This window comes from Puma concolor, chromosome C2, assembly GCF_028749965.1.
Source record: "Puma concolor isolate L17-30 chromosome C2, mPumCon1.1.hap2, whole genome shotgun sequence".
Classification (NCBI taxonomy): domain Eukaryota; kingdom Metazoa; phylum Chordata; class Mammalia; order Carnivora; family Felidae; genus Puma; species Puma concolor.
Window position 1 is genome coordinate 111,897,923 of NC_141675.1, and position 16,765 is coordinate 111,914,687.

The 16,765-nt window shown below is 36.2% G+C and overlaps 2 protein-coding genes across 3 annotated transcripts in view; one reads left to right on the forward strand and one right to left on the reverse strand.

Moving 5' to 3' along the window:
* Positions 1–12,089, forward strand: part of TOMM70 (translocase of outer mitochondrial membrane 70) — a 69,438-nt gene extending 57,349 nt beyond the window's left edge. For both annotated transcript variants that reach the window (XM_086675621.1, XM_025913997.2), the window contains exons 6-12: positions 637–844; positions 2,717–2,851; positions 3,860–3,967; positions 4,869–4,985; positions 8,254–8,351; positions 8,915–9,037; positions 9,975–12,089. In XM_086675621.1, the coding sequence (XP_086531747.1) occupies positions 637–844; positions 2,717–2,851; positions 3,860–3,967; positions 4,869–4,985; positions 8,254–8,351; positions 8,915–9,037; positions 9,975–10,128 (943 nt within the window). In that variant the 3' untranslated portion in view covers positions 10,129–12,089. The remainder of the gene's footprint in view (positions 1–636; positions 845–2,716; positions 2,852–3,859; positions 3,968–4,868; positions 4,986–8,253; positions 8,352–8,914; positions 9,038–9,974) is intronic.
* The window catches only part of LNP1 (leukemia NUP98 fusion partner 1), an 80,955-nt gene that overhangs the window by 61,370 nt on the left and 2,820 nt on the right, over positions 1–16,765 (reverse strand). The window lies entirely within an intron of this gene.

Sequence of the window (16,765 nt, forward strand, 5' to 3'; positions counted from 1 at the left end):
AAGAATCTTCCCTTAAATTTGCTTCTTTGATATTTCCACCTATTCATTCTAGGTCTGTTTTGTAAACAACACAACTTCTGGGTGAGAGTCCTTCAGATAATTCTCTGCCTCCAGTATTGCTCCTTGACAGTGCATTTTCTACAACATAGCCAGAGTGTTCTCTACCAAGCAGAGATCAGGTCACATCTCTTCCCTTGGCTTATGTGACCTAAACTTAATTATCTCCTAATTCTCTGTTCTTTCTGTTAGGCATAAAATAACTGTTGAGTGACATCAGTATGCCACAGGTGTGAAGGTGAATAAGACTGGATCCTTATCCATGATGCAGATCAGTCAGTCATTAGCTCATCCTTTAACATATATAAATGTCGAAGCCTGGGCAGTAACCCTCGGTTTCTGCTGTTGACTCTGCTGTTTACCTTTTTTTCCTAGTCTCCAAGACATCGAGAAAAATCCCAGTCTGCATCAGAAATCCTAATCAGTTATTCCTCCACCACCACACCACCCCATTCCAGTCCTATACTGGAATGTTAAGGAGAAGTAGATAGTTGATTAACTCTAGCATACGAAATGTTGAAGTTTCAGTATTTGATCCTTCCTTAGTAAATAATTTCCTATGTTCATTTTTATTTTCAGTTCTGGATATCTAAGGGCCAAACAGTATATGGAAGAAGAAAACTATGATAAAATCATAAGTGAATGCTCAAAAGAAATAGATGCTCAAGGCAAATACATGGCAGAAGCATTATTACTACGAGCCACCTTCTACCTGCTTATTGGCAATGCCAATGCGGCCAAACCAGATTTAGATAAGGTCATCAGTTTGAAAGAAGCTAATGTGAAGGTACATTTAAAAATGTGTGTGTGTGTAAAAATTGATTAAAAAAAGGGACTTACAGGTTTTCCCAAATTTTCAAATTTTAGTTGCTATTCTCCAAAAGGCTGTTTTTATTTTGGAAGGAACTACCCCTAATGATGATTGGGTCAGTATGGTGAAACTGAAACATAAATATGAGTGATGTTTATCTTTAGCTAGGAAAGGATTTTTTTTTCTTTTTTCTGTGGCATCTGGTAACTTGAGCTTCCCGTTATAGCCACTGCTTACTGTATTAGACTATATTTGGATAGGGGTAAGGGTGATATAGCAGTGCTATAGGTAATACTGTAAATAAAAATACAATAGGGAATACAAGATTATAAAATGCATTCAATAAAATAAACACATTTAATCTGAAAGATTTTTGTTACATGAATTAAAAAATAGGTTCTAAAAATATGATATAGAGATATATTGAAATATACCAAAAGTTTTTGTAGTTGCGCAGTTGGAACAGCTTTTTATCTTCCAGGTATTCTTATGTGTACATAATTATTTTCATAATTAAGATTTAGGGGGACCTGTTGAATTATATGAGTCTTCTCAGTGTTAACAAGACAAAGCTTAGCTACCAATTAACTAAAATTTCTTACTAGTTTGTTACATTTGTTCGGCCTGTTTGCTCAGTGAATTAAGTGAATTCTGTCTTTTTTCACCTCCAGATAATTCATTCATGTATTTTGTGGAATATAAAAGTTATTTTCAAGGCCTGAATTTTTAACAAACTATCTTAACTTCTTGTAAACAAAAATAATTACAACTAAGTATTATTAAAAGTTCCTTTTAGAACTACCCTATGACCCAGCAATAGCACTACTAGGAATTTACCCAGGGAATACAGGAGTGCTGATTCATAGGGGCACATGTACCCCAATGTTTATAGCAGTGCTTTGAACAATAGCCAAATTATGGAAAGGGCCTAAATGTCCATCAACTGATGAATGGATAAAGAAGATGTGGTTTATATATACAATGGAATACTATTTGGCAATGAGCAAGAATGAAATCATGCCATTTGCAGCAACATGGGTGGAACTGGAAGGTATTATGCTGAGTGAAATAAGTCAGTCAGAAAAAGATACTATGTTTTCACTCATATGTGGATCTTGAGAAACTTAACAGAAGACCATGGGGGAAGGGAAGGGGAAAAAAATAGTTACAGAGAGGGAAGGAGGCAAACCATAAGAGACTCTTAAATACAGAGAACAGAGGGTGGATGGGAGGGTGGGGGAGAGGGGAAGATGGGTGATGGGCATTGAGGAGGACACTTGTTGGGATGAGCACTGGGTGTTGTGTGTAAGCGATGAACCACGGGAATCTACACCAAAAACCAAGAACACGCTTTACACACTGGATGTTAGCCAATTTGACAATAAATTATATTTAAAAAAAAAAAGTTCCTTTTAAAATGAGGTTTTCAAATTGAAGATACACTAATAATATGATCTTTATTTTTATTTCCTAGTGATCACAAATATGTTCTGTTTTTGTTAAAATTGTGGGGGTGTTCTTATTTCATCGAAAGAAAATTTACATGTACTTTTACCTCAAAAAAGTTTTTTTGGAGAAGAAACCTATTTCTTCCTTCATGACCATAACTTTTTGTTTTAATGGCAAGTAGTAATGATGCTTATCATACACCCTGTACAAAGATTCACTCAAAATGTCAAAATGTGGTGTTCTCTTTCTCTCTCTCAAAAGAAAAAAAAAAAAGACTTGTATACTTTTAAAGGATGAGCTTTATGGTGTGTGAGTTATACTTGAATAAAGCTGTTACTTTAGAAAAACTAAATTGGAATAAACAGTAACAGTGAACCTTTTCTCATTTTGGTTATGTAGCTTCGTGCAAATGCTCTCATCAAAAGAGGCAGCATGTACATGCAACAGCAGCAGCCTTTGTTGTCTACTCAGGATTTTAACATGGCTGCTGACATTGATCCTCAGAATGCAGACGTTTATCACCACCGAGGACAGGTACTTTTCTTATCAAGAGTTCTGACCTTTGTACTAAGGAATAGGATACTAGTTTTGAGAAGGTTGTCAAAAGTTTTCTTGTGTCACTTCTGATAGCATGAACAAAGTATCAAAGTATTTCACAGTCTGGGTGGGCGTTTATGTAGTCCTGTCTTGAATATTTGTCCTTTATAAAAAAAGAAACAGAAGGCTACAATTACTGGCTTGCCGGTTTGCGTTTGTTTTTCACGTATTTCTGGCTTTTAGGTTTTCAGTGAGTAAAACATTAAAAGCATTTATTGAATATTTTAGGTTAATGCTAGAATCAACAGGATGATTTCTGTGGGCTTGCTGTAAGGAAATAGCGTCCTAAACTATCCAAACAGTACAAAAAAAATCTCTTCTGAATGGAGTTTTATAGTATTTGGTTTTTTAGTAAAAACTTGGTTTTTAGTAAAAATACATAGTGAAGGAAATCATTTCCAATTCCAGCCTTATCTGGGGAAAACATGTCTTTATAACCCGTTTAACATGGATGGCTTCTTGGACTACATTAGGGTGGAATGTATAGGCTACATTTCCATACAACAGAAAAGCTGAAGTTCTTTCTAATGTAGGAAAATTTTACCTAATACTTCTATCCGAAGGCTGTTAAGAGATGTTAAGATAATCTCTTAAAATTCTTGACATTTTGATCCTTACTGGTAGTGTCTTAAGATTAATTTGAAAGATAATTACTCTTGTCTGATATGTTTGAAATTTGAAAGTAGGGATGTTTTAGTCTTCTAGGAGAACAGGTTTCTTGCTTAAGAGTGACCAAAACTGCAGTACAAAAATGGTGGGTTTAATAGTATTTAGTGTTTTTGAAAAAACTGGACACTAGTTTTTAGAATCTTTCCTTTAAATGATAGGATTTTCTAGTTCACGGTTTCTAGAAAGTAATTTTGTATTGAATACTACATGCTTAGCATTATGCTAAATTGTGGTAAGAGACACTGTATAGATAATTGTTTTTTTTTTCTTCCTTAGCTGAAAATATTGCTTGATCAAGTTGAGGAAGCAGTGGCAGATTTCGATGAATGTATTAGATTAAGACCTGAGTCAGCCCTGGCACAAGCTCAGAAATGTTTTGCATTGGTGAGTTCTACTTTCTTTTGTATTTTCCTAAACATCATTTTTATTTCCCATTGTTAACAAAAATAAGTGTTTCATTGTACAAAACCATCACCTATTTTTCTGCCAAAGGAAGACTACGAGAGAAAAACTGTTGGTTTAGGGAAATGGAAGTATAGTTGCTAATTGAGGTTTTGCTCCTATATTTCTCTGGATGTTTTGAGTTTACCTTGATAGATGTTTGTCCCTGATTTCATCCTCCCCTAAACAGCACCGTTCTTCTTACTTTTCTACCATAAACTAGCACAAAAAACAAAAGCATTTTGAGGAAGTACTCTTCAGTCATACCACATAACTGCTTTCTCATCTCACCTTTGTAAAGCTGTTAATACTCAGAAACATGAAGCTAAAAATCAGGTAAAATAAGTCCATTTCTAGTGAAATGAGGTACTTCCAGTTAGCCCTTATAGTCTGAGTCCTAAAAGAGTTTTTCTTAAAGAAATTGGGTCACAAGCACATTTATATTATGGATGAAAAATGTTACTAGATGAAGCTTTATAACACCTGTAGTAAGGTGATAATAAATTATATTTAGAAGCCACCATTTACAAAATGGAGAGCGTACTGGACTTCTAAAAGCCCTCTTTTATATGCAGTGGTAACTTACACGTTAGTATGCCTTCTTCTAGATTATTAAACATCTTGAAATTGTATAATGGCAATGAAGTCATAGTTGTACATAGCAAATGGAGATATATCCAGAGATAGTTTCTTGCAACCCTTTTAGATGCAGCAAATTAGGTTAGCAAATCACCTGCTTTTCTGGAAATAATTTTGTGATTTTTGTGTGACTTTTGTAATATGTTAAATTCCATGAGTTTTTGAGTTCTTGATTTGACAGGCCTCTTTTGATTTATTTCCACAGTATCGCCAGGCATATACAGGAAACAATTCTTCACAAATCCAAGCAGCTATGAAAGGTTTTGAAGAGGTTATAAAGAAATTCCCAAGGTGTGCTGAAGGCTATGCACTGTATGCTCAGGTAAATGTGATTTTTCATATTTTTTTAGTGGGCAGTCTTTTTTTTTTCTTTTTTCTTTTAAGATTTTATGTATGTATGTTTATTTTTTGAGAGAGAGAGAGAGAAAGGGAGACACATAATCCAAAGCAGGCCGTAGACTCCGAGCTCAGAGCGGTCAGCCCAGAGCCCGACACGGCTTAAATTCTCACGAACTGTGAGATAATGACCTGAGCTGAAGTCGGAAACTTAGCCTACTGAGCCACCCAGGTGCCCAGAACCCCTAGATGGAGAGTTACATGCTCCACTGACTGAGCCAGCCAACCAGGTACCCCCAATTACCAGTCCTTTTAAAGAACTGCATTCATATGCTGAATTCCATATGGAAATCTGAAAACTGTGCTTCCCTGGTTGCAGCTTCTATGAATACAAATAGCTTTGTTCCTGTTTTGATTTTCCTGGCACCAAAATGGTCTTGAATCACCTCAGGAGTGGCTCTTATGTTAATACAGTTTGAAAACCCTGGCCCTAAACTCCTAACATGGGGAGTCTGAAGTAGAGCATTTCCCTGAAGTGTTCATTTGGATTGGGTTCGCAAAATTAATTCCTTTAGGAAAATTTACCCTGTGCAATTGGTGAGAAGAATGTCCAAGGAAAGGTTTTTCTTCCTCTTTGATCATTGTTCTTTTAAATGGTTAGATAGGCTGTAACAGCTTATTTTAATTTCTCTATGGTTTGCCAACTCCTGAGCTTTCCTTGCTTTAGGATTGAAGGTGTGGAAAGTGGGATGTACATTTGAATTTTTTTCACTTTTTAATTGTAGTCTGAAGTCTCTGAGAAATTACTAATTTTCAGTCATCCATTTAAATGAAAATGGTTAGCTTCTTATAGGCACAGTTAGACTTTTTCCTGCAACTAAATGATCTTGGAATGGCTGTTTTCTTTCTTAGTCTTTAAGTTGAAATTTGCTTTTGATATATTCATAAACCAGACATTTCAATACACTGTATAATATCTTCTCTTACTCTTTTTTATTCTAAATAAATGTTTTCCCCCTGACCCAAACATCACAGAAATAGGAAACATTTAAAAATGACCATCTCTGGGGGCGCCTGGGTGGCTCATTCAGTTGTGTGTCTGACTCTTGATTTCAGCTCATGTCATGATCTCACTGTTGTGAGATCGAGCCCCATGTCAGGGTATGCCCTGAGCGTGGAATCTGCTTGGGATTCTCCCTCGCTCTCTCTCTGTCCCTCCTCTGCTTGCTCGCGCAATCTTTGTCTCAAAAATAAACTTTTTTTTTTTAAAAAAAAAATGACCATGTATGGTAGATTCCTACCTCCAAACCTTTCTGAAGGTTGTTTTTGTTTTTATTGTCTTTCATGCTACCTTTAGTCAAGTTGTAAGTGCCACAGGCCATAACTTTTTTTTTTTTTTTTTTTTGTGAGTGGGATGATGACAAGATGGACTCGTGTTAGCTCTGTTCTTTAAAAGTCCTAATATCACTGCATTGTTAGGAACTGAGATTCAGGATATGAAGTACAACCCAGAAATTCTTTAAATTGAGTGTGAGCAGTGCCTGTGTGGCTCAGTCAGTTAAGCGTCAAACTCTTGATCTCAGCCCAGGTCATGATCTCACAGGTTTATGAGTTTGAGCCCCACATTGGGTTCTGTGCTGACAGAGCAGAGCCTGCTTAGATTCTCTGTCTCCCCCTCTCTTTGCCCCTTCCCTGCTTGCTTGCGCTCTCTGTCTCTGAAAAGTAAACATTAAAAAAAAAAAAAAATAGAGTAGGAGCACCTGGTGGCTCAGTTGGTTGAGTGACCGACTTATAGTTTCGGCTCACTTTATGATCTCATGGGGTCTGAGCCCTGCATCCTGCTCTGCGCTGATAGCATGGAGCCTGCTTGGGATTCTCTCCCTCCTTGTCTCTCTACCCCTCCCCACTAGCACTCACTCATTGTCTCTCTCTCTCTCTCAAAAATAAAAACATTTAAAAACCTTTTTTTTTTTTTTTAATAAAATGAATTGAGTTTGAAATGATCTGATCTCTCCTTAGAATTTCTAGACAGGATGATAAAACATTGCTGATTATGCACAGTATTTAATTGTGAAAGCATGTACAAGATAAAATTTTATAAAATGTATTATATAAGTTAAAATAGGACAAACACACGTTATAATTGTATGACATTTTTATTGAAAGGTACACTTGGGTTTGATTAGGAACAAACCAGAAGACGACAGTACCACCCTATCCTCATCACAGAAATGAAATTCAAAAGGATTTTTTTTAGCACAGATTTCTATAGGCAGCTAAAAGAACAAAGGCCACTGCATAGCTTTAAAGGAAACTCATACTAGGTACAGGTCTTCAGAGTTTTCCTTATTGCACATTGCCCTGTCTCTATGCCATCTTCAGAACAGCTGTGGCTTACTTGGGCTATCTTCTTATCAGCCCTAACATTACTAGTCTGTTTGCACTAAAATAAGTATCCTTTGACCCCTCCTCTGCTTTTTACTTCACATATAATATATATGTTACTTTATACACAAATAGATGTGGTTACATAGTGTAACCTTTTTAACTCTCAAGCTTGAGCTTAGATGCTAGCCAGCTCTCAATAGTTTCAGTGTGAACTGATATCCATGTAACCAAGCCTTCCATTTCTGCCATGGGATTTGCCCTAAAATAGTTGACTGTAGCTGCTTTTTTTTTTCTTTTATCAGTCATTTTTAAGGAATCACTTTGGTAACAGTTAACACCTAATTGAATTTATTCTTCCAAACGAGTGGCTCAGTTGGTTGAGTACCGAACTGTTGATCTCGGCTCAGGTCATGATCTCAGAGTCCATGAGATCAAGCCCGGTGTCGGGGTCTGTGCTGACAGTATGGAGCCTGCTTGGGATTCTCTGTTTCCCTCTCTCTGCTCCTCCCCTGTTCTCTGTTTTAAAAATACATAAATGAACATTAAAAAAAAAAAAAAAAAAAAAAGAAGAACTGGCACCAAGAGTGGGATTTTCTCTACAGTGTACCAGATCATCTGTTATTGTAATATCACTAACCACTTGCCAAAAAGAAAGAAAAGTTAATATTTCCTATTTATAACAATGCTTTGTAAAAAAAATAATAATAATACTAAGATGTAACATTTTTAGATAAGTTTATATCCCCAAAACAGAATTTGGTAATGAATGGATAAATTAAGTAAATTTTAATAATTAGTAAACAATATACTTTTAATTGTTTAGGTTGACAGTTACCTTAATATAACTGAAGTATCTCCTCATATAGGCATTAACAGATCAACAACAGTTTGGTAAAGCTGATGATATGTATGATAAATGTATTGATTTGGAACCAGATAATGCCACAACATATGTTCATAAAGGGTATGTATATTTGTGGTTCTCTTTGTTTCTGTAAGAAACTGTATTTCCTGCATAGTAATAAGATGGATTTCTTCTAGTCCTTAAGAAAGGAAGTAGGGAACTGTGATAGAGAGTGTCAGTGAGTTAACTGACAAATTTCCTAATGCTGTGGATGCTTTATTAATTTTTGAAATTGTACTTACATTTCATTCTTACACAGCAGTTAATAAATGTACTAGCATAAAGATTTCAGTTCTGAACATCCTGTCAAATATTACCTGTATCAAAATAAGTTTTTTCAGTCCTTGTGTACTTGAATTATCATTAAGAAAAAAACTTATACAAAGTAAAAAAATAGGCCATGCAAGGTAAGTCAGTAGTAGAGCCTAGACCTTTGGACACTTTTTTCATAATAAGGAATTTGGACTATAACACCAATATAAAATTGAGGGGGGAGAATTAATGCTGATTACGGTTTTAGTTGGGTTTTCCTTGTAAATTCATTGAGGTCGGAAATTGAGTCACGTACTTATCCTAATGATACTGTGCCATCGTCCCATCTGACTGCCTTGTTGCATTTGCAGTTTACTTCAGCTTCAGTGGAAGCAAGATCTGGATAGAGGTTTGGAGCTCATCAGCAAGGCTATTGAAATTGACAATAAATGTGATTTTGCATATGAAACCATGGGAACTATTGAAGTGCAAAGGTAACTCCTACAGTATGTTAGAAAATTTAAGGCAGCTCCATAGATACTTATCTTTTCATTCTTCTCATTACAGATATGTTATTGTCAATATCCATTAAGTCTTAATATGTCATGCCTTTTGAAGCAAGCTTCCCTTAAAAGTATACAATTTTGATTTGCCTTGTTTCATTACTTTTTCAATTTAAAAGTCACACTTTAAAAAATTGTTTAAGTCAAGCATATGCATTAGAAAGGAAAATTTGAGCATTATGTGTAGGTAGGAGCACAGCCAAGGGACTTGGGGGAACCTGTGATTGGAGGGGAGGGACATGGGTTGGGAGTGTGGTGGTAGGAGATAAGGGGAAAGGTGAGTTCACACACATGTGAAGGTAAGGCCCCTGGATACTATTAATGTTCTCTGAGGTTACGTCACTGCCTTTTTTTTTTTTAAATCTATCTTTGGGGGGTGGGGGGAGAATGCAAGCAGGGGAGGGGCAGGGTGAGGGCGACAGGATCTGAAGCAGGTTCAGCACTGACAGGCTGACAGCAGCGAGCCCTACGTGGGGCTCGAACTCACGAACTGCGAGATCATGACGTGAGCTGAAGCTGGACACTCAACCACCCCATGTCACTGCTTTCTAAAGGAGCCTTATGATTTAGTACAGAAACACAATGAACTTAGGAGCCAGACGGGATTAGAATTTTGAGTAAGTCATTTAATTTCTCTAGTCTCACTGTTCTTACCTGTAAACAGAGACTACAGAGGTATAATGTAAGCACATAGTATTTATAATAGTAGCTAACATTGAGTGCTTTCTTTGTGCTAGGCACTATTTTGTTTCTTATAAATGAGCAAAGAATTTATTAGGATCATAGTTGAACCTTAGTGGTTAGAAACTTCACTGTATTCTGTAAAATTCCTATAGGATCTGAAACATTTAAAATTTTGTTCTTTTAGAGGAAACATGGAGAAAGCCATTGACATGTTCAACAAAGCTATTAACCTGGCTAAATCGGAGATGGAGATGGCTCATCTGTACTCACTGTGTGATGCTGCTCATGCCCAGACAGAAGTTGCAAAGAAATACGGATTAAAACCACCAACATTATAAAATAGGGGGAAAGAGAATGACCCTCTTTTTAGAAGTTTACTCCCTTTTCAACTGAACCCTAAAGACACTGTCATGAACTGTGTTGAATGGTGGAACTTAGTATTTCTGTTTGTGCTGTTGTCATTCATTACAGGTTTCATGTCTAGGTGTTGTGGGAGTGGCTGTTGAAGGAAGTTTGCAGTGATGCAGCTTTTATTCCCTGTGCAACAAAACCTTAGAACCTGTTAAAGGGATATGAAAGCTGCAAAGAGTACAGATGATAATTAGCCATGCAAATAAAAACTTTGATTTGTTGATTTGGCTTTTTTTTTTTTTTTTTTTTGAGGTGGGGGATGGGGGGCGATGGCTATGTTCTGGATGATTTTTGTGTGTGTGTGTGTGTGTGCGTGCGCGTGTGCACGCGCATAATATATTTTACAGCATGTTGGTTTTTAAATTCCTATAGTAAGTGCTGTAAAACAAGTTTCTTTGATTCAGTTAATCCCTTTAGTTTTTTATTTAAGGAAACAAAGCTTAAATGGGGATTTTGTTTTGAAGGCAGCAAAACTGAGACCCTTTAAACCACTGTCAGCATGCACAATGCCTCTGATTCTGCAGAATTGTTAGATTCAGTGGCAACTTAAGCCTTTTGACCCCATTCAACTCCAGTGGATAATGTACATTGTTCCTAAAGTCTATAGCAACTGGCTTTCGTACAGTAAATCACACAGAACCAAATATTCTGGTATATATGCTGGAAGACTGAAAATTAATGGGTGAGTGAACCAGGCAAGAGGTAAGATGAAATAGAAATGGGTTTTAATTGCCTGTGGCTATTTTTTATATTAGGCACACTATTTAATAGTGTACTTTTGAAAGAAAATTCAGGTTGGTTGTGTGTATAAAGATGAAGTGTAATACATGGGAGTGTTTAATTAGCTTAAAATTTGTAGTGCAGAAATGTGGCTAAAGGTTCCAAAAGGATATGTTTTGGAGTCAGAAGCATAGTATTTCCTAAGGTGGTAAGTTTAGTGTTTTAACTATGGCTATGTGTGCTTAAAAGAATTTTAAGCCAGTATTTTCAGAAGTGCTGAAGAAATGTGGAATGCTTTTTAGTTTGGAGCTAACCTTGCTCTCTAGTGCCTGACTGCCCATGCCTAGATCTTTACTAGGGACACTGACAGTTTTATCTTTACTTCACCTTCTTACTGAAAAAAAAAATTTGTTTTTGTTTTCCAATTGTCACTTTTCTAGACCATCCTTTTGTTAATATGCTGGATTTTTCTGGTGGGAGAGAGGTTGTGTTCTTAAAGTGTCTCGTTTTGAGATATTTGGAGTTGGGAGAGGTTTATTTAAGTCTGAGTATAATAAAAAAGCAAGCAAGCCTTTGGTTACACTCTGGAAATGAATTCTAATTAGTTTACATTTTTGGGAGTAAAGGAGCATTGTATCCCTCTGTAAGAGGGTGCTTTATCCTAATGAAGTCAAAAAGATTCTGTCTACAAGTGCTACTTTTTTAGAAAATGAGAAATGACCCCTTCCAAAGTCAGTCTGGAAGACACTGAGGAGGCCTCTAGTGGGGACAGTTTAACATAACTGAAGATGGCCTGGATAATGGAAAGTTTGAGAGCTGTGCATTTTAGTTCTTAAACTATGTACCTATTATCATGATCCCTGAATACAGAAATGTTCTACATATCTGAATAACCTCGGACTTAAAGTTTTTATTTGCATGGCTATATTTATATTAACACTGGTATTTTCTTCTACTCTTCTCCCTTCCTACCCTTTGGGGTTGGGTAGAAAAAGACACGAAGGAAACTGAAGCATGTGCCATTCAATACTATCATTCCAAATCCTCATGGACTATTGCTTGTTCTGAAAAATTTGAAACTGCACTGAAAGCTGCATTTGTCTGTATCTTTTCTTTTGTAAATGACCTCACATGTAAATTCACCAAATAAATATTACATTCAAGCTTTTCTATCTGTCCTTTAAATAAAAAGATAGGTACTTTATTTACCATAGTATTGAGTAAAACCATAACATTCTCTTATGGGCTTAAACTAACTGAAAATAGGTCTCATTAGTATATGAAGCAAATTAAATTTTTGGTGTGAATTGTGGAGGTTCCTGAGAACATCTGTCCTTCCTATTGGAGAAAGAAAGCTCCAAGAAGGGCTACCAGAGCCAGCTTCCTTTATTCCTACCTATACCTGCCCTTACCTATGCTTGCATGGCAGCCTAGAAGTCTGCCAACCAGACCTGAGCCTTGTGTCTAACATGATCTTCGAACTGGTTTCACCAAGTTTTGGTCACAGTTTGCAACCACTCTAGTCTTTCAGAAAGGATGCCTGACATTATCTGTCTAGTAACTGAGGTATAAATAAGAATATATCCCAAAACAACAGTAAAAAATTTGGTTTTAAAACAATTCTGGTAGAACTTTCAGGTCTCTGGGAACTCAAGGCTGTTTATAAACAGGAGGACCATATGATTTAAGCAAACCAGGAAACTTCCGAGTATAAAAGTAATAATTACTTAAGCCTGTTCTGGGTACACTGGGCTCTTTGCTATTTGTATATATAAGAAAATAACATACAAGGAGGGGTGGGGAGTAATTAATCCTAAACTCAGTCCTCTTTAAAACTGATTTGTGAATAAAGTGATAGAACTTTAACTTGATCTATTTTCAAGCCTTAACACACTGTGATTGAATAATGGTCCCCCAAAATATACCCACATCTTGATCCATGGAATCTGTGAATGTTAATTTATATAGCAAAAATGAACTTGGTAGATATGATTGTTAATGATCTTGACATGGGAGGATTATGCTGGATTATCTGAGTAAACCCCAAATGTAATCCCAAGTGTGTTTGTAAGAGGGGAATTGCAGACAGAAGATTATGTGACTACAGGGAGAGAGTAGAGTGACGTGGCCACAAACCAGGGAATGCTGGCAGCCACCAGAAGCTGGAAAAGCAAGAAATAGATTCTGCCTTAAAGCAGATGTTGGCCCTGCCACTAAATTTGTGGCAGCTTGGTTACAGGACTGATAGGGAACTAACATACACTCTTCCCATCTATTGTGTACACGTGGCTTACAATTTAAAGGAATTCTTTTAGGTATCTCAAAGTCCAGCACGTCTTCATGTACACTTAAATTTTGGCAAAAAGTGGTTTAGGCAATGAATGTATACCCAGGCCACAGTGTGGAGGTTTAATCAAGAGCTGGAACATTTGTGATGTAAAATACATGTGATCATGGTACACTCAACCAGACCAAAAGGCTGCTCCTTCAGTTACGAGGCAAAAGTTGACACACCAATCTCTGATGAATATAGATGCAAAATTCAACAAAATATTACCACACTAAATCATGCATTAAAAAAAATCATTTACCCCAGTCAAGTAGGATTTAATCCATGGAGATTCAAAATTTGCAAATCAATGTACTATATCACATTAATGAAAGATAAAAAGATATTATCGTCTCAATGGATGCAGAAAAAGCACACGACAAAGTACAACATGCATTCTCTCAAAGTACGTTTAGAGGAAACATCTCAACGTATTAAAAACTACATATGAAAAAACCTATAGTATACTAACATACTCAATGGTGAAAGCTTTACTTCTAAGATCAGAAACACACACACGTCCACTCAACACTTACCTGGAAGCCGAGCCACAGCAATCAGACAAGCAAAAAAACAAAAGATATCCAAACTGGAAAGACGTAAAACTTTTGTGGATAGCACAATGCTATATACAGAAAATCCTAAAGACTCCACCAAAAAACTACTAGTACTAATAAATGAATTCAGTAAAGTTGCAGGATACAAAATCGACATTATGTAACAGATTATGTAACATATATCTGTTAGATTTCTACAGACTAATAATGTAGCAGAAAGAAAAATTAAAGTCTCATTTACAATTGCATCAAAAAGAATAAACTTTAGGATGAACCTTAACCAAGCAGGTGAAAGACATGTACTCTTAAAACTATAAAACCATGATGAAGCAAACTCAAAATGGAATAAAAAGATACCATGGTCATCGAATGGAGGAACCAATCTTGTTAAACTGCATACTACCCAGAGCAACCTACAGATTTAATGCAATACCTGTCAAAATACCAACATTTTCCACAGAACTAGAAAAATTCTAAAATTTGTGTGGAACCCAAAAAGACTCCCAATAGCCAACGCAATCTTGAGAAGAACAAATTAGAGATGTATCACTATCCCAGATTACAAATTACACAACTGTAGTAATCAAAACAGTATGGTAGTAGCATGTTAAAGGACCCATAGATCAATGGAACAGAATAGACATCCCCAGAAATAAAACCATGCTTATATGCTCAATTAACCTATGACAAAGGAGGCTAGAACATAACAGGGAAATGACAGCCCCTTCAATAAATGGTGCTGGGAAAACTAGACCACTTTCTAATGCCATACACAATAATAAACTCAAAATGGATTAAAGGTGAGACCTGAAACTATAAAACCTGCAAAAGAAAACAGTAATTTCTTAGACATCAGCTGTCACATTTTTCTAGATCTGTCTCCTCAGCCAAGGGAAGCCAAAGCAAAATTAAATTACTAGGACCACATCAAAATAAAACGCTTTTGCACAATGAAGGCAAACCATCAACAAAACAAAAAGGCAACCTACTGAATGGGAGGAGAAATTCACAAAAGATATATCCAATAAAGGGTTAATGTAAAAAACATATAAAGAACTTCTACAACTCAACCCCCCCCCAAAACAAATAATTCACTTAAAAAATGGGCAAAGCACCTGAATAGACATTTTTTCAAAAAAGACATACAGATGGCCAACATACACATGAAAAGATACTCAACATCACTTATCAGGGAAATGCAAATCAAAACCACAATGAATGGCTCAAATCAAATCAGAATGGCTCAAATAAAAAAGACGAAATAACAAGTGCTGACAAGGATATGGAGAAAAAGGAACTGTCCTGCCCATTGGTGGGAAGGCAAATTGGTGTAGCCACTGTGGAAAACAATATGGAGGTTCCTCAAAAAATTAGAATTACCAGATGACCTAGTAATTTCACTATGGGCTATTTGCCAAAGAATAGGAAATACACTAATTTGAAAAGATATATGCACCCCTATGTTTACTACAGCATTATTTAGCTAAGTTATGGAAGCAGACTAAGTGTTCATTGATAAATGAATGGATAAAGAAAATGTGGTGTAGAGGTGCGTGGGTGGCTCGGTTGGGCATCCAACTCTTGATCTTGACTCAGGTCATGATCTCATGGTTTGTGGGATTGAGCCTTGGGTCTGGCTCTGCACTGACAGAATGGATCCTGCTTGGGATTCTCTCTCTGCTTCCTTCCCAGCTCACACACGTGCTTGCTCAAAATAAACAAACTTTAAAAAAAAAAAAAAAAAGGTGGGGGCACCTGGGTGACTCAATTGGTTAAGCATCTGACTTCAGCTCAGGTCATGATCCCACAGTTTGTGAGTTCCAGCCCCACATAGGGCTCTGTGTTGACAGTTAAGAGCCTGGAACCTGCTTTGGATTCTGTGGCTGGCTCTCTCTCTGCCTCTCTCCTGCTTGCATGCGCACACTCGCTCTCTCAAAAATAAACATTAAAAAAAATTTTTTAAGAAAAAATGTGATATACATATATATGTATATCATATATTTTACATATATATTACATATATATGATATACATATATATTTTATATATATGTATATGTATATATGATATACATATATATATTTTATATATATATTTATATATGTATCTGTATACATATATTACATATATATATTTTACATATATATTACATATATATGATATACATATATATATTTTATATATATATTTATATATGTATATATATATGTATAGATAGGTAGATATAACACACACATATAGTGGTATATTAGCCATAAAATAGAATGAAATCATGCCATTTGTAACAACACGGATGGATGATCTAGAGGGTATAATGCTAAGTGAGATACATTAGAAAAATACCGTATGATTGCACTCATGTAGAATTTAAGAAACAACAAAGAAAAAAGAGACAAACCACATTTCTATACACCAAATGGTCACCAGAGGGAAGGGAGGGATAATTGAAATAGGTGAAGGGGATTAAGAGTACACATACCATAATGAGGACTAACATATAGAGTTGTTAAATCATTATACTCGTGCCTGAAACTAACATAACACTATGTTAATAAAGAAAAAGTGGAGATGCCTCTGCCAATATATAAAAGAAACATGAAAGGAATGACACTATTTCCAAGTATTTTTTAAGTGTTGAAATTAGACAATATGAAAAATACACTCTGGTGTACTTTAAGGTGACAGAGCACAAATTCTATTGGGGATTGACAGCTAGTATTCTTTCTAGATGGTCTTCATGCTAGAGGGTATTTAAGGTCCTGCTGATCACTGGGACAGAAATGGCAGTGGTGCCTGTCACCAACCAAAGGAGGGGAGGAAGCTAAAGGTGGGAACACACTAAGGACCAACATGACTACTGCCTTTCAGAGTGCAAAGCACTTAATCTTGCCAGTTCTTTTGTTGGCACTGGAAGAAAACAGAACTCTGTGCAAGCATTGTCCTAGAAGCCATGGGAGG